Below are 22844 nucleotides of genomic sequence, written 5' to 3' on the forward strand. Positions count from 1 at the left end.
CACGGAGCGCTCCTCCTGCATCTCCCTGCAGGTTGAGGTCATCAGCTGCAGTGCCGACCCGAATAGTCCAGCCTCGGTGAGGGGTGTCGTCAGAAGGGGTGTCCTCTTCTTCTCCGGCACACGTGCCTGCTCCAGCCAAAGGTGGCGCTGGATCAGAGTGGCCAGGGCGCACACTTTCCCAGCGGCTATAGCCTGCGGCTGAATCAGATGCAGGATGGCTCCTGCCGACTGGGCGAGCTGATCATGCTGTAAATCAGTCAGCTCCGTGCCGCCCGTCAATATCCCGGACATGAATCTTGCCAGCTGCGCGATGTTAGAAGTGGCAGCTAGAGATTGTGTTCCGGTGATAAATGACTGGTCGCTCCAAAATGCCAACCGCCTCGCCGATTTCCCTTGGGGAACCGGCTTCCGTAACGGCTCCCACACCACCTCAGGACAAAGGAGCGCCGCCATCGGCCTATCAAGCCGTGGCACGGCTTCCTTCATGCCGTCTACCAAACCCGCCACCCGCGTGACTTGCACGTAGGCGGGAGTAAGGCCCATGATGTGGGAGACCACCTGGCCCTGACGGACGTAGGCCGCCATTGATGGGAAAAATGGGTAGACAACGTCCACCCCTCTCACCGGGCGACGTTGCCATAGATGACATATGAGATCGTCAGGGACAGGAACAGGCAGTGGCTGCGGCAGCGGCACGCCGTTTGCGACTGCCGCCGCCGCCATGAGCTCGGGGAACAAAGCACGCAGTTCCCCCTGCATACTTTCCTCCTCCGAGCCCGCGTCCCTCACATGCAGCAGACTACTGGTCAAGGAGCCACATTCTGATGTGGCTGATAGCAGGGCATCCCGCCGCCGAGTCGGAGGTTCTAACCCAACATCCGCGGACGAGGAACCCCAAGGAGACATCTCACCCCCCTCCAGTGTTACCTGGACGGGCGGGAGACATGTCTCCACCGGGCCTTCAAACAAGAACCCGTCCGCCTCTATCATGTAGTCCTCTGTTTCCATCGGCCATGTAGAGACAGACGCATCCTCATCCGGCTCCAGTAACTCACCAAAACCAGGCCGTTCGCGTCTGCAAGCCACCATCTTGCGACGGGAGCGAGCTGACGCAAAAAGTTTGCGTCTCAAATCCCCCGCAACCAAAGGAGCCGGCCGCCCAACAGCGGACGACTCCCCGGAAGCAGAGGAACCCGAGCCGGAACCAGGTCATCGCACAGGAGATGGCACTGGTGCACCAGCTCCTTGGAGAGGCAAACTACCCATCGGACGCCTACCGGGCGTGGCTGCCGACCACGAGAGAGGCCTCAACCCCGCTCCAAGACGCACGACAGAGGCGGCGATGGAGAACCGCTGGTGAAGAGTGGCGTTGCGAGCGCGACCCTCCGAAGTAGACATTATGACTTAGCTTTTTTCTTTCGAAATATGAGAGAAGAAAAAAGCAAGAAAAAATTTAAACACGTCTCAACTTTCTTCAGCTAACAACCTCGTCAAGTGTGGGATCTACCGAAGGCACTTCCTTGTGGTGAAAGTGAAGAAGGAGGCGAGTAGGTGACCACACACCTGCTTATGAAGGTAAGTGGATAGGGGTGTGGCCAGACGAATGTTGGGATGTAAAGGTACATTGTGGAATTCTTTATTCAGTGCTCGTGCACGAAGTGAAGTGCGTGCAGACTGACGCTGAGCGGAGCCATAATGAAATAGAACATATTTCAGCTAAACACACTGGTAAAAAAGGAAGTGATAGGCGGCCTTAACCCCATTTCAAGATCAAATAGCTTTCATGTACTAATTAAAAGCACATGTTTAGTATGTTAGTCATCAATATGCTGTAAGTGTAATCTAAGTACGCTTAAAAAAATAAATAAAAAACTGAGATGTTTACCAAACTTAAGTTGTACTTTAGTAAAAGTGTACTATCTTGGCAAAAATACATGAAATGTATAATTTCTATATATTTAAGTACATCTTAAGTACAACGTTTAACACACTAAGTAAAGCTTTAGTGGTTTAAATGTAACTTTCAATTACATTTTTTGTATACTTACATAAAAAGTATACAAAGTATAAAAATACTTTCAGAAAATGTACTTAAGAATACTTTTTTTTTTTTTTTTTTATACTTGGATCTCCTTCAAGATAATCTTCCCAACTCCCTCTGCAATGTCATTCAGTTGTCCTCAGTTTTCTACAGTTGTCTCAAATATTGGGCTCCCAAATACCCCCCCCCCCCATGTACATTTACAGGATAATGTAAAGCAGGTTGGACATAAACTGAAACATGCCTCTCTGACCTTAACCGTCTGTAGTGTGGTAGTGAAAGAGTTAAATGTGTAACTGCTCTCAGGAAGTTGTCTCTCTCTCTCTCTCTCTCTCTCTCTCTCTCTCTCTCTCTCTCTCTCTCTCTCTCTCTCTCTCTCTCTCTCTCTCTCGCTCTCTCTCTCTCTCTCGCTCTCTCTCTCTCACTGCGGGGGTCTCGGATTTCTACCTGTCGGTGCTGAGGGCTTGCTCAAAGACAATCGCTTGCCCATCCACACCAGGGGCGACGTCGCTCTGTCTAGCTTGGGGTGTGGTTATTTGCTTCCCCCCGGGAGATATTGGAGGACGGACCCGTTATGTTGTTGTGAAGCGAGCGTATTTAATAGCAGGTAGCTGTTTTGTGCGTTACGAGGGAGTATTAACCTGTAAAACCCATATTGAGCTGGAATTAAACCACTATACGAATACAACCTCTCCTCATTCTTCCTGACATTACTGCATGCCTGATCGCTACGATACGTTCATTACCACCGATTGGACAAGTATTGTTATGCAGCTGCTGAAAGAGAATGTTTTTTTCACGGACGACGCAAACTGTTTTGTTCTCAACCATTATTTTCTTTGGACAATAAACATTACAAACTACATCAGCTGCAGCCTGGACATTAAACTCTGTCAACATCCACAACTTCTTTTGTTACCCGAGTATTAAAACACTAGTAGGTGCATCGTGGCGCATTGTTCATTTATTAGTTAATGACAAGCGGCCACTATAGCTTCTCAAACTAAGGTTATTTATTTAAATGGTTCCCGTTAATAATAATGAACATAAGTAACATGGTAATAATACGTAGGTTATTGATCAATGAATGTATTGATACATTAAATGTGTACAAATGATACACCAGTAGAACTTCTGCACTACTTCTACTGTAGAAGTCATGTTATTTCCTCATTGTCCGTGTGCCGTCGCCTCAAAAAATAGGATTGAGGCGATATTTAGCGAGGCGACAGAAATAGCTTGCCGACCGTCGCTTCAAAATCTCCTGCCGTGTGTGCTCTCTCATTCATAACAATGGAGGCAATACAATTCTGTCGGTCGGCTCGCTAAAAAAATCGGTCGCCTGGCTAAAATCGGTCGCCGTGTGGGGACCCCTTTAGCGTTAACCCTGGAAAACTCTCAAAGCGGACTCCACGACACCAGTTCCATTCGTGAGAAAAGGGGGTGGGTTATATTGACGACGATTGACAACAGAGGTTCAAATATAACTTCATATTTATTGGTTATTTGTTTCTTTATATCAGCATCCAGTTTCCACCACCGTGTGTTAAAACTCTTCCTGTGTTGACGTTTGAGCGTGACATCATCGCTACGGCAGCTTACACGCTCAAAACGCAAACCGTAAACAAAACCCGGAGCGCACCAAGACTGCAGTGTGTACACAAACTAGAGGGGGGAGAGGGAGGGGGGAAGTTCGCACCCAAGGATGGAGCGAGGACGGAGCGGAGCTGATTCGACCCCGAATGGCAGTGAGAAAGCACCCTCAGAGACCGCAGAGTGATGCCACAGGGAGGGGAGGTGCTGGAGTTCCCTGCCTTGAAGGTGTCGGCAGAGAATGGAGTCTGGCAGGAAGGGGGAGGGTTATTGTCATTTACCACCCCCAGCTTGGGGCAGTTTAGCCTGGCATGTGGCAAGGCTCTGTACATAACCTGCATGAAGGTCAGAAACATCAGGTCCCTGCAGGACGTCAGTCAGCATCAGTGGCAGGGGGTGCTGGGTGATGGCAGCACTGCTAGCTTTAGGTGGAGGGTTTTTAACAAACAGCCACTGCCTAAGCGGTCAGGGGACCTACAGTGGAGGATAGCGCATGTGGTGTTGGCAACGAATCGGTTCCTGGCTCGGGTGGATCCGGGGGTGGGTGATGGGTGCCCCTTTTGCGGAGTATCTGAGACTGTAACCCATGTTTTCCTACAGTGTCAAAGAATCAATAGGGTGTTGTGTTTCCTCAAAGGGTTATGTGTGAAGCTGGGGGTGATGTTCTGTGTGGAGAGTTTCATCCTCGGCCATACATATTCATTACGTAACAAGGCTGTGAGTGTTTTACTGAACTTTATTTATGGGCAGGCTAAGTTAGCCATTTGGCTGACCCATAGGAATAGGATCAGGGGGGGAGGGAAAACTGAAGGGTGGGGATCGAACGTTGTGAACAAGCGACTCCTACAAGTCGGTTGGTGCGCCTGCGCAGTAGAATCAGGAAGTGTCGGGGGCAGCGTGAGCCTCCCACGCGTTACTCCTCGACACTGAGAGATCGAGCTGCGCAGGTGAAAAGATGCGACTGCTGTTACCTCAAGTACCGGAGGGGACTTGTGCTATGTATGACTTAGTCCACATTGCAGCCGGCTTGTGGGAGGCAAGAAACAGCGTTCGTGACAGGGGAGGGTTGAATTGGATGATACGAAATTGGGATGGGAGAAAATATGGAAAAATGGGAGAAAAAGTGGATCAAAAAAAAAAGGAATAGGATCAGGGGCGTTGGTCCTACGGAATCAGTGCCTATGGTGAGGGGTATGATCTCTGCACGCCTTAGATTAGAGTTCATGTATTTTTCACTGAGACATAATGTTGATGCGTTCATGAATGCCTGGGGACTGGGGAATGCAATGTGTACTGTGGGGGAGGAGGGGCTGAGCATATGCATTTGATTGTCAAGTGGGTTTATGTATGCTGAAGAAAAATGTTGGGGTTTGTTGGGGTGTTTGTGTGTGTGTGTGTGTGTGTGTGTGTGTGTGTGTGTGTGTGCGTGCGTGCGTGCGTGCGTGCGTGCGTGCGTGTGTGTGTGTGTGTGCAGGTGAGCGGGCGTGTGTTGGTTTTATGAAGATGCCGTGAGATTTGTTTGTCTCTACTGACTGTTTTTAGTTGAGATGTTTTAAGAATATCAAAAGTCTCTCTCTCTTTCTCTCTTTCTCTCTCTCTCTCTCTCTCTCTCTCTCAAACACACACCAGCTAAACCAGTCATTTTCAAACTGTGGGGTACAAGCAAATGGGAAGAGCCTTTCTTTTCAACCCTAAAATCTTACAGCATAATGCTACAGTCATATACCGAATGAAACCAATTCTGAGGTTTCTGAAGATATGATGCATTATTATACCTCACCCAGAATCACAACTACTGTAGCCACTGTGCCAAACTCACCATGGCGAAGCACGCAGCTTAACTAGACCCTGGAGATTTACTTGGTTTATATCAGGAGCAAGGTTTCTTCTACAAGGTGAAAGACTGTATCAGTAAACATCTTGCTGTGTTGGTGTCGTGATGTGCCTCTTCAAGGGTTTCCACCGCGCATCAGTTATCCACATTGGCACAGTGCGTGCCTTTGCTTAATCAATCCAGGGTGCGTTTGCTTTGTCAATCCGCTGCTAGCGAGTGAGTGGGGTTGAAACTGGTGAAACATAGCTAAGGCCACCTATCAGGGTGCTCACTTCTTTTGAGAAATAATTCTCCAGGAATGTGACAAAGGGAATTTGACTTGGCCCAAGGACTCCAAATTGAGCAACATTGCTGTTGGTGACAGGTATAGACAACATGGGTTGTTATGGTTACGCCATTCACAAAGGAGCAGTCGTCTGGTAATCCGGAGATTCCTGGTTGGATTCCCGCTCCTCCCGGGAAGCGTGTCGAAGTGTCCTTGAGCAAGACACTTAACCCCTATGTGCTCCCGATGAGCAGGTTGGCACCTTGCATGGTCGCCTCCGCCGTCGGTGTGTGAATGTGTGAGTGAATGGGTCAAATGTGAGGAATAAAATTGTAAAGCGCTTTGGATAAAAGCTGTTATATAAATGCACCATTTACCATGCCTTCATGCCTTCGAGCAACATTGTACTTATTGTACTTATTTGATGCCTATCCTTATGTCTGCACGTTTACATTGCACTACTTTTATTGTCTTTTATACCTATCCTTATGTCTGCAATTTATGCATTGTTTTTATTCTGTCAACTGTGTGCTGATTTTATGCCTATGTTAATTTTATACTAGTTGCTGTGGGGCACTCTGGACTGCGGTCCATGTGTAAAAAAATATAATAATAATAATAATTAAGTCTCAACGACATTGAAAATTAGGCAATTGACCTCAATTGCCCTTTTCGAGAATAAATAAAGGTTGGAATGAATTAGCAAAACTCACAAAACAAAACAAAAAGAAACATGAACTCCACAGCTTGCATAAAGCGACGGCGGCCGGCCTTACGTATACAGGAGAGCTTGGGGTCGGACCACCGCGGTCCGCGGGCCGTCACTTTGCACCAGACGAGGTTCGACGAGCCCGCTTTCCTCACGTAGCCGTCCACACACTCGTAGCGAAATCTGCTGCTATGGCGACAGCAGTCATCCGCCTCTGGAGTTTTGGTGAGATTCCACGGGGGAGGCTGTGGGCACGGACACGCACACTCATCTTCTGGAGGCAAGGAGAGGAGAGGAGAGAGGAGAGGAGGGGCAAGGAGAGGAGAGGAGAGGAGAGGAGAGGAGAGGAGAGGAGAGGAGAGGAGAGGAGAGGAGAGGAGAGGAGAGGAGAGGAGAGGAGAGGAGAGGAGAGGAGAGGAGAGGCGAGGCGAGGAGAGAGGAGAGGCAAGGAGAGGAGAGGAGAGGAGGGGCAAGGAGAGGAGAGGAGAGGAAAGGCAAGGAGAGGAGAGAAGAGGAGAGGCGAGGAGAGGCGAGGCGAGGAGGAGAGGAGAGGAGAGGCAAGGAGAGGGGAGGGGAGGGGAGAGGGGAGGAGGAGAGGCAAGGAGAGGAGAGGAGAGGCGAGGCGAGGCGAGGCGAGGAGAGGAGAGGAGGAGAGAGGAGAGGAGGGGAGAAGAGAGGAGAGAGGAGAGGCAAGGAGAAGGGAGGGGAGGGGAGGGGAGGGGAGGGGAGGGGAGAGGAGAGGAGAGGAGAGGAGAGGAGAGGAGAGGAGAGGAGAGGAGAGGAGAGGAGAGGAGAGGAGAGGAGAGGAGAGGAGAGGAGGAGAGAGGAGAGGAGGGGAGAAGAGAGGAGAGAGGAGAGGATAGGAGAGGCGAGGAGAGGAGAGGAGAGGAGAGAGGCGAGGAGAGGAGAGGAGAGGAGAGAGGCGAGGAGAGGACGGGGAGAGGAGAGGAGGAGAGGACGGGGGAGAGGAGAGGAGAGGAGAGAGAGGCGAGGCGAGGAGAGGAGAGGAGAGGAGAGAGGAGAGAAGAGAGGAGAGGAGAGGAGAGAGGAGAGAGGAGAGGAGAGGCAAGGAGAGGAGAGGCATGGAGAGGAGAGAGGAGAGGAGGAGAGGCAAGGAGAGGGGAGAGGAGAGGCAAGGAGAGGAGAGGAGAGAGGAGAGGCGAGGCAAGGAGAGGCAAGGAGAGGATAGGCAAGCAGAGGAGAGGAGAGGAGAGGACGGGGGAGAGGAGAGGCAAGGAGAGGAGAAAGGAGAGGAGAGGCAAGGAGAGGAGAGGAGAGGAGAGGAGAGGACGGGGAGAGGAGAGGAGAGGCAAGGAGAGGAGAGGAGAGGCAAGGAGGGGAGAGGAGAGAAGAGGAGAGGAGAGGAGAGGAGAGGAGAGGAGAGGAGAGGAGAGGAGAGGAGAGGAGAGGAGAGGAGAGGAGAGGAGAGGAGAGGAGAGGAGAGGAGAGAAGTAGACTTGAAATGTGTCTGGTTGACAATGGCACAAAAGACGTAGCATTACTAGTAGTTACGTAGTCATACAGTCTCTATTTATATAATACAACACTCAGTAGTACTCATTTGTATGTATATTTTGTACCCAGTTTAACCACCTGCACAGTGTATATTGCTGTTGCATTTTGCACTCTGGAATCTAATGTCAAGCCCTGCATGCATGGCATATAAAATATAAGATATTCCTTATCTTACTAAACCGAAGGCCGGACCAGCACTCTCAGATTTAAATTTTTTTTTTTTAATGGCAGCCTATAGTACAGACATGTTTCGGAACAGGTGTTCCATCTTGAGTGTAATAGGCTAGCAGTGATAGCTTGTAAAAATGGGAGCTATATACCATGTGGGCAGGAAGTGACATCATAGAGGTGAGCTTGGGAATGCTAGTGAACTTTGACCTCCAGAGTAAGGACTTGTTAATGTAGTATGTTGAAAACAAATTTTTACCAGAAACTTAAATAAGCCAAAAGCAAACACAAAATTCTAAGAAGCAAAGAACCACTACAACAGAAGGAAAACTTTTCTCAATTCATAAAATAATAATAATATACTCATGAAAATAAAAGTAATAAAAAGTCACTTGTAGGAAGCAGGATAACAACATTTTTTCATTCATTCCCTTTGGTACAGAGCCATTAATCAAATGAATATAGTAACCTGTCTCCCCTCTGAGGGCATTGTAGACTAACAAGTCCTTTAAACAATAAAATTGCATTAGGAGAAAATAGAGAGATACGGTACACTCTTAAGCAAGGACATAGTGGTGCTAATCACTCAAATAAACACTTGAAATGTCAGTAGATGTGTATATCTCCGGGACCGATGATCCTGTCTTGCTTACTCCTCCATGGTGGCCGTCCGGAAACATCATCTACGGAGGGAGCACAGCGGATACATCTCCTTCTTAGGTCGGTCTCTGGGCTGCCTGGTAGGCCTGCAGAAGTGCAGGAGGCACCAAGTGTGTAGATAGTCCCGTTCGTCTCCTCGTCTCCCACATCTCTTATGCCGCTCGATGTCATGCCTTGGCAAAAAGCAGGCCCCTCAGGATGATGGCATCCTGCCAATCGTTAATAAGGGTCACGCCATGGAGTAGGATGTCTCTTGACTCCATCGTTGTAGCTACGAAAGCTGATGTAAATCCACTAGGGACAGGGTGGACTGTAAACTCTGGAGCTGCAGGTCTCTAAACTACCAAAGTAGCTATGTATCAAAAGTCAAGTTAGACCGCGCTCTCAGTATCTGACACTGGGTGCTGAAATCCCAAACATTTAAGAAGAATAAAGCCGAAGGCCGGACCAGCACTCTCAGATTTGTTTCGGAACAGGTGTTCCATCTTCAGTGTAATAGGCTAGGAAGATGGAACACCTGTTCCGAAACATGTCTGTACTATAGGCTGCCATTAAAAACAATTTTTTTTTTAAATCTGAGAGTGCTGGTCCGGCCTTCGGCTTTATTCTTCTTAAATGTTTGGGATTTCAGCACCCAGTGTCAGATACTGAGAGCGCGGTCTAACTTGACTTTTGATACATAGCTACTTTGGTAGTTTAGAGACCTGCAGCTCCAGAGTTTACAGTCCACCCTGTCCCTAGTGGATTTACATCAGCTTTCGTAGCTACAACGATGGAGTCAAGAGACATCCTACTCCATGGCGTGACCCTTATTAACGATTGGCAGGATGCCATCATCCTGAGGGGCCTGCTTTTTGCCAAGGCATGACATCGAGCGGCATAAGAGATGTGGGAGACGAGGAGACGAACGGGACTATCTACACACTTGGTGCCTCCTGCACTTCTGCAGGCCTACCAGGCAGCCCAGAGACCGACCTAAGAAGGAGATGTATCCGCTGTGCTCCCTCCGTAGATGATGTTTCCGGACGGCCACCATGGAGGAGTAAGCAAGACAGGATCATCGGTCCCGGAGATATACACATCTACTGACATTTCAAGTGTTTATTTGAGTGATTAGCACCACTATGTCCTTGCTTAAGAGTGTACCGTATCTCTCTATTTTCTCCTAATGCAATCTTATTGTTTAAAGGACTTGTTAGTCTACAATGCCCTCAGAGGGGAGACAGGTTACTATATTCATTTGATTAATGGCTCTGTACCAAAGGGAATGAATGAAAAAATGTTGTTATCCTGCTTCCTACAAGTGACTTTTTATGTGAGTATATTATTATTATTTTATGAATTGAGAAAAGTTTTCCTTCTGTTGTAGTGGTTCTTTGCTTCTTAGAATTTTGTGTTTGCTTTTGGCTTATTTAAGTTTCTGGTAAAAATTTGTTTTCAACATACTACATTAACAAGTCCTTACTCTGGAGGTCAAAGTTCACTAGCATTCCCAAGCTCACCTCTATGATGTCACTTCCTGCCCACATGGTATATAGCTCCCATTTTTACAAGCTATCACTGCTAGCCTATTACACTGAAGATGGAACACCTGTTCCGAAACACGTCTGTACTATAGGCTGCCATTAAAAACAATTTTTTTTAAATCTGAGAGTGCTGGTCCGGCCTTCGGCTTTATTCTTCTTAAATGTTTGGGATTTCAGCACCCAGTGTCAGATACTGAGAGCGCGGTCTAACTTGACTTTTTATCTTACTAAACAAAACAGAGATGATTCGCTTTAAAAAATGTCTTCATATTATTCGTGGATAGTAGTATATATTTCAGTCTTCATATTTTTTCGTGGATAGTAATAATAATAATAATAATACACTTTATTTGTATAGCACCTTTCATACAGAAACTGCAGCTCAAAGTGCTTCACAACAGAAAAAAGACAGGCATAAAATGAGCACATAAAGTGCAGACATATAAAATCACAGTTATATTATCATACTGGCCATCGCGTCTCGCTCTTCGCCATTATGAGATATCTCTTATCTCCTAGCACCTACTGTGCTCACGAACAAACAATTGCACTCACATGCACGTGACCAGGCCACGCCCCCGCGTCCTGCTATATGACGCCGGACATGGTCACACTCTACCTTCCTCTTTTTTGTTTCCAACGCGGACGTTGCAGTGCACTCCGTGAACTAGTTGTTATGAAACGCAGGGAGAAATTACACAATGTTGGGTTTTCGCCGGAGGTTCACCAGCCCCTGGAATCTTCTCGGCACATCCTAACAGCGCATCGGGTCTGTCCTGGGGTTCCTCATCTCGTGACAGCGGATCGAGGGACATCGCGCGACGGTTAGCAGTAACAGGCATTGATACTAGCATGAGTGATACTGCTCGTTGTCCCGTGAGACAGCTGAGTGATGTGTTGGCGCGAGGGGCAGGATATTTGGGAAAACATGGTCGTCATGACTCTGTTTTGGGTGTTTTCCCAGCTATCCTAGAGCGCACGGCTAATGCTACAATGCTAGGACGCCGTTCCTTGTTCCCCGCCGAAGGATGTCTTTACTAAAAGGTCTTCCCTCCTTTTAACCATTCATGCTGACGGTCAATCGGTGTCTAATGTTGGGGGTTTAACGGGGGCTTGTTTACCATTTACATGGGTGGATGGGCTGAGGCTCAGGGCTGGTGTTTTTCTCTGGTCTGCATCCCCTTAACAATTGTGTGCATGGGCTAGCCCATTCTGCAGTGTGTTGGTGGAGTTTTCGTTCATTTATTCATTTACCCCTTCATGGTTGCACACCACAGTGGACGTTGCTGCATGCCTACTAGTGAGGCAGTGCTTCACTAGTAGTAGACTTTGGTCTGCAGCCACCACTGGTGCTCCGTGCTTGTGAAGCAGGTGGCATCAGTCCTTTGCCTCTGACATGGTGGAACAGTGTTCCGCCCGGCCGACTCCATGAGGCGAGTCGGCCCGGCAGGTGGCTGGTGGGCTGTTAAAGTCTATACCGCCGCGGTATAGAATTAGCAGCGACTGGCAACATTGTTCAGATTGCTGTTTTTTCTGTCAAAAATGCTGTCGGGTGGTGGGGCCTTAGGGCCAGCCGACGTCAAAACATTGCGCAAGGTTTTGAGGTTATTCAGCTTTTGACCTAGCCGCAAGCTATAACCGCAGGGAGGGCTAGGATGATGTCAACGCTTGTTCACAGGCATCTTGGGGGTTGGGACAGTCTCCCCTTGAGGTGGAGAGAAGGTTCTTCCCTCCTCAGGGCTCCCCTCTCCGCAGAGGGACTTTTGGTCTTTCCGCGGGAGCGCGGGCGGTATTTGACCTAGGCCCCACACCGCCTCACACCGCGCAGCCAGAGGTGAGGGCGCGGCCTCGCCAGCGGCTGTGGCGGGGCCCCCGACCAGCGGCCATGTTTCCCCCGCCTGAGGTACCCTGGACACAAAGACAACAGGTGATCACAAGGCCGACAGCCTTGGCGGCCGAGGGATCGGCTACATTAGGTGAGCACGCCCTAAAAAAACGTCGCCGTCTAGCTGTGTCTAGCTCGCTCTCCGGTCACTACCCCCCCCCAACACCAGCGGGATACGGGCTCTGATTTGTTCCCTTTGGCTGCGGGCCGGGTGCCTTCAGTGAAGCACAAGCGGCCCCACGTTTCGCTTCTCATGGGGACAGGGGCTGACACCCAGTTGCTGGCTAGGCCTGGGTCTGTCCATGAGAATGCTGTGCTGTCAAGCGGCTCCCACGCCACACGTTCTGCTTCTGTGTTTGGTGAGCCTGGTGTTGTGTCTGTCAACGACGAAGGTTGTCAGCGGGGGAACTCGAGGCCCAGGGGGTCGCAGCGCGAGTTGCCCCAGCCCCACCCTCACCAGGCCGGGTATCACGTTAGTGCCTCGTGATTTTGGTGGTAGTAATATCACTGCAGGGCTACGGTGTGTAGGAACCCACCCTATCGGGCAGTGTGGGGACCTCACGCCTTGCATGTCCAGCTGTAGAACGGTTCCTCAGCAATCCATGCCGGGGAGGTGTTCTGTGGGGGAGCTTTTGTCACCCAGTGTGATGTCAGCTTCCCCCATATCAAACCGGCCCTTTCTGTCGGGGTCCCCCCTTGGGTGCGATTGCCTCGTTGGTAGTGTCAGGGTGCAATATCCCAGCTCCACGAGACGCCCTGCTTGCGCGGTTGGCGAGTCCAGGGTTGGCAGCGCACAGCGGGTGGGACCGGGCCGCCTATCTATGGTTCCTGGCGGACCAGCGCCAAGTGGCGGCGGGTGCACTTTGGGATTATCATCACATATGGCTACAGCAGTGCCATATGTCGAGGTGGATGGAGAGAACGCTGAGGCGAGGACTTGTGTTGCAGTTTGCACAACCCCACCCTCTGTTTTCAGGTTTGGTACAGACCCTATTGTCAGGGTCAACAGCAGTGACAGCTCTGGCCGACGAGATCCAATCTCTGTTGGCGAAGCAAGCCATCGTCATGGTCCCAAAGGAGGATGCGATGCGTGGCGTTTCCTCCCGGTATTCTCTGGTGCCCGAGAAATCGGGGGGGGGGGGGGGGGGGTGTCAGACCCATACTGGACCTGTCCCATGGAAGGTTCCGAATGTTGATCGTCTCCCACCTGTTAGACGCTGTCAGGTGGGGGACTGGTTCACCTCCATAGACCTGTAGGATGTGTATTCGCATCCCGATCTTCCATCCTAGGGCTTACCTACGCTTCCTTTGCAGGGCTTAGCGTACGGGTACCAGAGGCTGCCGTTCGGCTACTCTCTGGCTCCCCGCATCTTCACCAAGTGCGTGGAGACCGCGCTGGGGCCTCTCTGTCGTCGGGGGTTACGAATTGTATTCTACCCTGGACGACGTTCTGGTCCTTGGCCGGTCAGGGTAGATCGCCAGGTCTCATACCAGGCAGGTGGTGTCTCACCAGCCTGGGTTTTGCTGTAGACTGGAAGTAGAGTACTCCTCTTCCCAGTCAACGGGTGGAGTACTTGGGCTTTTTCTAAGCTCAAGGTCTATATGGGCATCCCTCTCAGAGCGGCGGCGAGTGGTTGGTTCTCGGCACACTCACAGGGCTGTACGCTAAGCTTTTTCACTAGGGGCACACTTGCCCCTAAATGAGAAATTTAGGGGCAAAGAATATTTTTTAGGGGCACATTTTTTAATAACTATTTTACCATTATAGTAGGGCTGGGCGATATGGCCTCTAAATGATATCGCGATATTTTGACATTTCCTCTAAAGCACTTAAAAATGCTTGATTTAACCCTTTGATGCATACAGTCACGCCAATATGATGATTATAATACGTCCCTGCAACATATGTTTGCATTATTAAACCATGAAGATGCTTTAAAAAATAATTTAATGAAAATGTACTAAGAGTAGTCTACTGACACACTAATAAAAAAAATTATTTACATCTAAGACAATTTATATAAAAACTCTTGGGTGCCTTTTACACAGTACTGTGTTTTCTATCCACTTTAGCCAAACACACACACACATAATATATATATATATATATATATATATATATATATATATATATATATATATATATATATATATATATATATATATATATATACACACACTACTGTGAGAAAATAATAATCACACAGACTTAATAATTTTAGAATATTTCAGATAATGAAATTAAATGTTTATATCATCAACTATCCAGTTAGTATTTATACTGTGTGTAACATTTGGCTACTTTAAATCATTGAATGTAGAGAGAGAGAGAGAGAGAGAGAGAGAGAGAGAGAGAGAGAGAGAGAGAGAGAGAACGAACAAGAGAGCCAGCCCCCCCCTTCGGGTTTTGTTCTAGGTTCGCGTTTTGATCGTCTAAGCTGCCGTAGGTGATGACGTCACACTCGAATGTAAACAGGAAGAGATGGAGACGGAGACACACAGAGATGGAAATTCAATGATATACAGAAATGAATAACCAATAAATATGAAGTTATGTTTAAACTTCTGTTGTCAAGCGTTGTCAATATAACCCACCCCTTTCCTCACGAATGGAACTAGTCTTGTGGAGTCCGCTTTGACCGTTTTCCAGGGTTAGCAGAGATCGCTAGTTAGCTTAGCATAATCCTAATGGATACCTTGGTTAGCAGCTACCGTTAGCTCATTGCTTGTGTCAATTAAATTGCATGTTATTAAAGGTCCGCGCTGGTCTGTCTAATGAAATTACAACCGCAACATTATATTGCACTGTACAGCCCTAGTTGTAGGCTAATCTTTTACTACAATTTGTATGGATTAATTTAGGAGTGAAATGCGATTGAAGGGTTGAAATCACCACTCGCAAGCTTGCCCCCAGATATTATTTTAAACTCGCACGGACCAAATTAGGGGGCAATTTGCGATCATATCATCGCAGTGTACAGGCCTGACTCAGGAGGTTCCGTCCTAGGACGGTTATGGCGCTGTCCGTGATGCGCCTGCTGCTGTGGTCCCTCTTGGCCTCCTCTTCATGAGGAGGATACAGAGGTGGTTTTTTCCAGTATGGAAATGGACCCGGTGAGAGACATGTGGAAGCGGGTGAAGGTTCCCATGTCAGTACTGGGGGACCTCGTCCTCTGGGGAGGGCCTGGTGCCCTCACCAGCCCTGTGGGCAGCAGGCTGTCACACGTCACGGTCTTCACCGACGCCTCCCTCATGGGATGGGGGGGGACGTGTCGGGCCAACGCAGTAGGGGGCAGCTGGCAAGACCATGCTGCCCGGTCTGCGCTACATTCAATGTGTTGGAATTGAAGGCTGTCCTTCTGGTCCTCAAACAGCTCGGCCACCTTGTGGTGGGCAAGCATGTTTTGGTCAGGACGGACAACACGACGTCAGCGTTGTATATTGTCAGACAGGGAGGAGTGCGCTCCCCCTGTCTGCACCAGGCGGCGGTCGCGGGGCGGTCCTCACCCTGACGAGTGGGGACTACGTCCAGACATAGTCGGGCAGGTCTGGGACCGATTCCGTGGCCGTCCGGGATTCTGTACGCATTCCCCCCCTTACACCTGATAGCTCAGCTGTTGGGGCGGGTACGTCGGGAGCGCGGGATTTGGTCCTGATCGCGCCGGGTCGGGGCTCGGCTGTGTGGTCCCCGGCCCTGATTCAGCTCTTGGTGGCCCCGCCGTGGCCTGTTCCATGGTCACCGCGGGCCCTCTCTCAGGCACGCGGAACTCTGTTCTGCCTCCTGTTCTGGGGCAGCTCAACGTTGTTCAGCCACCCTCTCGTGGAACATTCCTGCTTGGCGCCCGGCGTCTCAAGCCTGTGGAACGTTCTCTGTCTCCGAGTGGGACCTCCAACTGGTCCTGGGCCGGTTGTCGGAGGCCCCGTTTGAGCCTCTTGAGCAGGCGCCATTGGATCGGCTGTCTTGAAGACCGCGTTCTTTTTGGCCATCATCTCCGCTTAGCGCGTGGGTGAGCTGTGTGCCTGTCTATTCGGCCGATAGCGGTGCGACTCTGAGGCCTAATACAGTCTTCGTGCCAAAGAATATCCGGGGCTCTTTTCGCTCCAGGGATATTGTGGTTCAGGCGTTCATCCGCCTCCTCACGCTAGTCCTGCAAGTCCTGTCCGTGCACTGGGGGTTTGCCTCAGGACCCGGGCTCTCAGGGCTTCCGTTCAACTGTTTGTTTGTTACGGTGGCCCTTGCGCCGGTGAGGCGCTGTCCACGCAGCACCTGTCACATTGGTTGTGCAGGGGCGTTGCCTTTTGCTGCACGTTGGCTGGACAGGTCCCCCCTCGGGCTGCTGCCCTGTTAGGGGGGGCCTCGGTGGAGGACATCTGTCCTGCGGCCTCCTGGTCCTCCCCGGGTCCCTTCGTTAAGTTTTACCTCATGGACATGACTGGGGGTTCTGTCTCCCAGGCGGTTCTGAGGTTTGGGACCTCTCCTGCGTCCCGCCATTTGGTGGGCTAGCAGGGGTGTGTGGGTGTGTGCCACGGGGTGCTGTGTCACACGTGGTCCCGCTTGTGCTGTGCGTTTTCAGGGGTCTCTGGTTCCCCCTTTTTTCGCACTTTGGTGGAGTTGACTGCCTCCCCCCCTTCGTTAGGACGGGCGGGTGGACGGGACTCCCCTCCTCCCTGGTTGGGGCTTACGGGCCCTCAGGGGGTACACTTGTCGGGCCGCGCGTCTGCTCTGCCCCATATCTCATAATGGCGAAGAGCGAGACGCGATGGCCAGTATGATAATATAACGAAAGGTTATCCTATAACCTAGTTATATGAATACTGGCTGAGCGTCTCGCTCTTAGCACCCTGAGGTCCCTTGGTTGGGTTTTCAGTGTTGGAAACTTTTTCCAGGAAGGTAGAGTGTGACCATGTCCGGTGTCATATAGCAGGACGCGGGGGCGTGGCCTGGTCACATGCATGTGAGTGCAATTGTTTGTTCGTGAGCACAGTAGGTGCTAGGTCATAAGAGATATCTCATAATTGCGAAGAGCGAGACGCTCAGCCAGTATTCATATAACTAGGTTATAGGATAACCTTTCGTTTTTCACATTAGGATCTAACATCCCAACAGGCCACCTTGTTTATGGTTTGATTCAGTTTTAAATAGACAATAATAAAAAATAGTAAGATAAAATAGACAGAGTAAAATAGTGCAATAGTGCAGTGCAATAAAATTGTAGAATAGAATAGGTTAAAAAATATATATATATTTTACAGTGCAATAATAAATAAAATAGTTCTGGATTACTGTTCAACAGTTCAAAGTCATCTTTACCTTCTCTGTTTGGTATCCACGGTTTAAAACTTGACAGTCTTCCCTCCTGTTTTATACCCATTTTGACCCTTTGAACCTCCCACCCAAGGCAAACCTCCCTCTCAGGGCGCAGTTCCCTCTCTCAGGGTGAAGTTCTAGGCCTGGGTCCTACATAGTTTTAAAGCCTGACAGTCTCTTGTTACCCACACAGTTTAATACCTGACAGTTTTGAACCTGTAATAAAAAGCAATAGACAGAGTAAAATAATACAGTGCAATAATAGAATAGTAGAATAGAATAGATAGTCAAATTATGCAATAGAATGGACTAGGGCTGGGCGATAAAACGATAACGATAACTATCGCGATAAATTATTTCCTCGAAATAAACATGAAACGTGGTCGCAAAGTTTCGATATATCGATTTTCCAAGCTTGGCTCCGTTCAGCCTCGGCTCAGCACACTCACTCACAACAACCAGCGTTACGTGATGACGTGCTTACGCACAACAGCTAACAACCAATCAGTGAAGGAGATGGCCGAGACCCGGAAGGAGGTAGGACTCACTCAACAACAAGGCTTGCTAGGCTAATTAGCTTGCACAGCGTTGTTTTATATATTTACGTGCCGAGTATGTGTGTGTTTTGAATTCTGAGGCCACGTTTATGGTAGTGTGGGATATACAGTGGACGTCGTTTCAATATATTGTGGCGGAAGAGAGTATTTTAGTGTCATATTTAGCACATTGTCATGGAATCCACCGCTTAGAACCAACAGGCTGGCTAGGATAACTAGCTTGCACGGCACTGTTTTATATATTTACGTGCCGAGTATGTGTGTGTTTTGAATTCTGAGGCCACGTTTATGGTAGTGTGGGATATACAGTGGACGTCGTTTCAATATATTGTGGCGGAAGAGAGTAATTTAGTGTCATATTTATTGTCATGAGATACTCCGCTTGTCGGCTAACGTGCGCAGACTGATGACGACATCAACTCGACTTGAGACATTCGCAGCAGCATAAGAAGTTAATTAAACTTGACGGACATTATATCGACGATAATTATCGATATCGAATTATATGAAAATAATTTTATAATTTTATCGCGATAACGTTTTTGGTCATATCGCCCAGCCCTAGAATGGACAGAGTAAAATAATGCTACAGTACAATCAACAGCGGAGTGTATTAGAAGGCTATGGTGAAGAGGTACGTTTTTAGCTTATTTTTTTTAAATATTAAAGGGGAACTATTTTACTATTTCTTTCACTATTTGGGCACTTTTACACAATTCCTGTGAGTCTATGGAACACCTCTGTAATATATATATATTTTTTTATTCATTGTTTTGTATTTCTAATCAAGTCCTCAAAAACAGCATTTTTCTACCTCAAGACCTCGAGCCGTTTTGAGCCTGGGCTCCAGGTCCAGGTCCAGCCACTGTGTGCAGCTCATCTTGTATCTCAACATTAACATGCAGCGGTGTCTTTCTGACATCACAAATCATCACATTTTCAAATGACTCAGTTCAGTGAGGGTGAATATTGTGAGAGGAGAATTGGAAGAATGCGCCAATATGAGAATTTTGAGACATAGATCATATTAATATAAGTTCACATAGCTAGGAAACAATGCTAAACACTCAAAAAGGCCATTTATAAGATAGTTCCCCTTTAAGAGATCTAGCTTCCCTAATGTCCATAGGTAGTGTGTTCCATAATTTTGGTGCATAGTTTGCAACGGCTGCATCCCCGATTTTCCTTAGACTGTGGCTTGGAACCTTCAATAGACCAGTAGTAGATGATCGCAATGTTCTAGGAGGCACAGAGAATTAGAGAATTTGCAATGTAGCTTGGTCCTGTTCCATTTAGTGCTTTGTATATAAGGACCTTGAAATCAATTCTAAATGTTACCGGAAGCCAGTGTAGGTTAGCTAATACTGGACTGATGTGGTCTCTCCTCTTGGTTCTAGTTAGTATAGCCTAGCTGCCGAGTTTTTAATGAGAGTCGTTCTGTTTTTTTTTGGGAGGCCAGTGAGGAGGAGGAGTGCATTACAGTAGTCAAGTCGGCTTGAGATAAAAGCATGGATCAGTTTTTCAGCGTCTTTTTGATTTATAAACGCCAACGGCCGTACCTTAGCTATGTTTCTAAGGTGGAAAATTATGTTTTTGTCACCTTGTTGATGTGTGATTTAAAGCTTAGGTCTGAGTCTATTATAAGTTATAACACCAAGACTTGTAACTAGTAGTATATATTTCCGTCTTCATATTTTTCATGGATAGTAGTATACATTTCCGTCTTCATATTTAAAAATAAAAATGTTAAATACAAAAACAACAAAGGGCACTTGGAAGGGCCAAGCCCCCCTTCGGCCCTATCTGTGCACGCTATAGGCTGTTGGAATGTAGAATTTACACGGTCTGAAATATAAAGACAACAGTAATGTTAGTAATGTAAACTGACAACAAAATGCACCTTTTTGTAGTCTACTTAAGTATATAAGTAAACATTTACTGTATTGATTGATTGATTGAAAACTTTATTAACAGATTGCAGAATGGGTACAGTACAGTACAGCTCAATACATATTTGTATAATTGTTAAGGGGATGCATGCCAGAGAAAGACTTTCGTCTTGTTTACATCAGGGTCCCCCATTTTCAATTCATCATAACATATATGACATACACGACATACAGATAGAAGTACTGCTACATCTATACATTTATGACATACCAGATTTTCAAAAGTACTGTTTGTGATACAAAAAGAGTCCAGAAAAGAGAGTATACATTTGACGTAGAAACTGTACATTGGAGGAGTTTGGGTAGGTGGGGTGGGGTGGGGTTGGGTGGGTGGGGGGGTGGGGACTGTACATTGGAGGTAGTTGGGTGGGTGGGGGGTCGGTGGGTAGGAGCCAGGAGGGGTGGGTGGGGGACACTATACAACTGTACAACTAAGCAAAACTGTACGTTGGAATATTGACAAAACCATACTTCGTCATTTACTGTACATTGGAGGGGGTTGGGTTGGGACATTTACAGGGGCCAGTTTCGAATTGCAGTCTCCCGTAGGTGTTCTTTGTATATATATATATATATATATATATATAATTATATATGCATATATATAATATATAATAAATACCGAATAAGCAGGTTAGACGGTTGGTAATAACGCATGTTTTACAAGTTGCCATGTATTGGGAATAATATGGGATTAAAAGTGTTAACCTAATTCCTTTCAAATCACTATTTGAATGTTTTCTTTTTACCCGATATGCATTTTAGGGGATCCGAATGTTGAGCGTTTAGAGTAGTAGTATTAGGCGCGCCCACAAACACACGCACAAACGAAAAAAAGATTATTAAAATATTGGAAACTATTGGTGTGTGTCTGTGTGTGTACAGTCAGTCAGGTACAGGTCTACGCGAGAACAACATTTCACTAACCTTCACTCGAGTAGACAGCTGCAGCTCCAAGTAGACACATCATAATGAAAGAGCGGGGGTTTGAACACATATCCAGCTGGTGTAACACTTCCAAATCTCAGAGTATGTTTGCCATTTAAACCAGGCGCGTGCAGCACAACCATCATCGCCGAAATCTCAGTGTGAAATGAGCGCGTCTATTACTTTCACTTTCACCGGCGGCCCATTGCGCATGCGGGTCAGTTCAGGAGCATGACCAGTTTACACTGGAATATGAAACAGGCCACTTAAAAAATTAAAATAAAATCTGAGCATCCATCCATCCACATTCGCGCGCACACATCCACATTGCACACACACTCACCTTTAACATTCACTTTAGTTTAGACACTTTAAACAACGAAGACATCCCTATACCTCATTTTTGCATTTAAAGAAACTTGATTTTGTACTTTATTCTTTGCATTTTTTACTTCACTTTTGTACTTTGTACTAAGGTTGTACTTTAGTTTGTATATCGTATATTGTATTATGTTGTCTAGTGTTTGGTCTTTATTCTTTTTACTGTATGCAGCACATGATCAGGGGGCTCATACAGAACCAAGCACTTCACTGTAATGTACCTTATATGTGACAAATAAAACAAAACTTGAAACTTGAGCAATAAATCAGAATTGAGCTTTTTGGCCAGCTTCCTACCGCTCGTCCCAGGCGGCATGGAGGGAACGTTATCTGTCACCCCCCCCGGTCCTGTTGGACCGGTCATCGGACTTACAGCACCACTCATGAACAATACACCACTGCATTTGTGTTTGTCTATGTTTATTAATTTGTTATCTGTTGTGCTCACTTGTTTGTTGTCTGTGTATCTATTGTCTGTGTTGTGCCCCATTCTAGTGTATTCTCCCCCTGTGTCTGTATCTATGTGTTTAGTCTTGTCATGTTTCAGTATGTTACCCAGGTTGTTTCAGTCTTTCCCACACAGCTGGGGCTTGTTCCCAATCATCCTCATGTGTCAATTAGTCTGTGTATATTAGTGTTGTTTGCCCTGCCCTAATATGGATTCATCTGATCACAGGGCAGCTGGATTAACCATATCTGAACCAGCTATTTTGGACAAATGTATAATTACTTTAATTACTCAGATATTCAAACACAATTATGCAATTATTGTGAAATTATTGAAAATAATAATTATTTAATGCCTTCTGTGGAATTTGTATTTCTTATTTGTTACATATCTGTTTTAATGATTAATTATATACATTTGAAAGAATGCAGGTCAACATGCAATATATCCCATTGATTGGTATACATTTACAATGGGACAGACCTTTGTTTGATATAGTTATAAACCTGCATTCCTTCGAATATATTAATCAATTAAACTTATATTGAAATACACTATATAGCCTATACACCAACACTGAAATGACAGTGGATAAATAAAGAAATAAGAACTAAAGCTAATCGTGTGGAAATAGACTGCATTAATATTCCATAAGTCTTGTGTGTGCCAGTATAGCCTATAGTCTAATGAATGAACAGTATATAGGCTTATATTATTCTAATGACTTGTTTCATTAGGATTGAGTAGATACTATATATGCTCTGCCCTACGTACAGTATAAGTACAGTCTGTACTTATACTGTACGTAGGGCAGAGCATATATATAGTATCTATACTCAATCCTAATGAAACAAGTCATTAATGGAATAATAAGCCTATACTGCGTTCATTCATTACGCGCGTAGGCTATACAGTACTGCGCGCGTGTGTGTGTGTGTGTGTGTGTGTGTGTGTGTGTGTGTGTGCGCGCGTGCTGCGGCAGGTGCCCGAGCTGTACTATATATGATGACAATACAATTAATCTAATCTAATTTCGATGGGTCGCAAAACGCTTCCGCATCCATTTTCCCACGGCTGC

General features: G+C 47.1%; 1 protein-coding gene across 6 annotated transcripts in view; it reads right to left on the reverse strand.

Annotated features, from left to right (window-relative positions):
* Positions 1-21077, reverse strand: part of il15ra (interleukin 15 receptor subunit alpha) — a 53872-nt gene extending 32795 nt beyond the window's left edge. For 5 of the 6 annotated variants that reach the window (XM_084330165.1, XM_084330163.1, XM_084330161.1 and 2 more), the window contains exons 1-2: positions 20938-21077; positions 6510-6716 (exon numbers count right to left, since the gene is read on the reverse strand). In XM_084330165.1, the coding sequence (XP_084186291.1) occupies positions 6510-6716; positions 20938-21007 (277 nt within the window). In that variant the 5' untranslated portion in view covers positions 21008-21077. The remainder of the gene's footprint in view (positions 1-6509; positions 6717-20937) is intronic. The other variant, XM_084330162.1, reaches the window with a different exon arrangement.
* Positions 21078-22844: the final 1767 nt, after the last annotated feature.

Source organism: Notolepis coatsorum (assembly GCF_963971535.1).
Source record: "Notolepis coatsorum genome assembly, chromosome: 15".
In the NCBI taxonomy this organism is placed as follows: Eukaryota; Metazoa; Chordata; class Actinopteri; order Aulopiformes; family Paralepididae; genus Notolepis; species Notolepis coatsorum.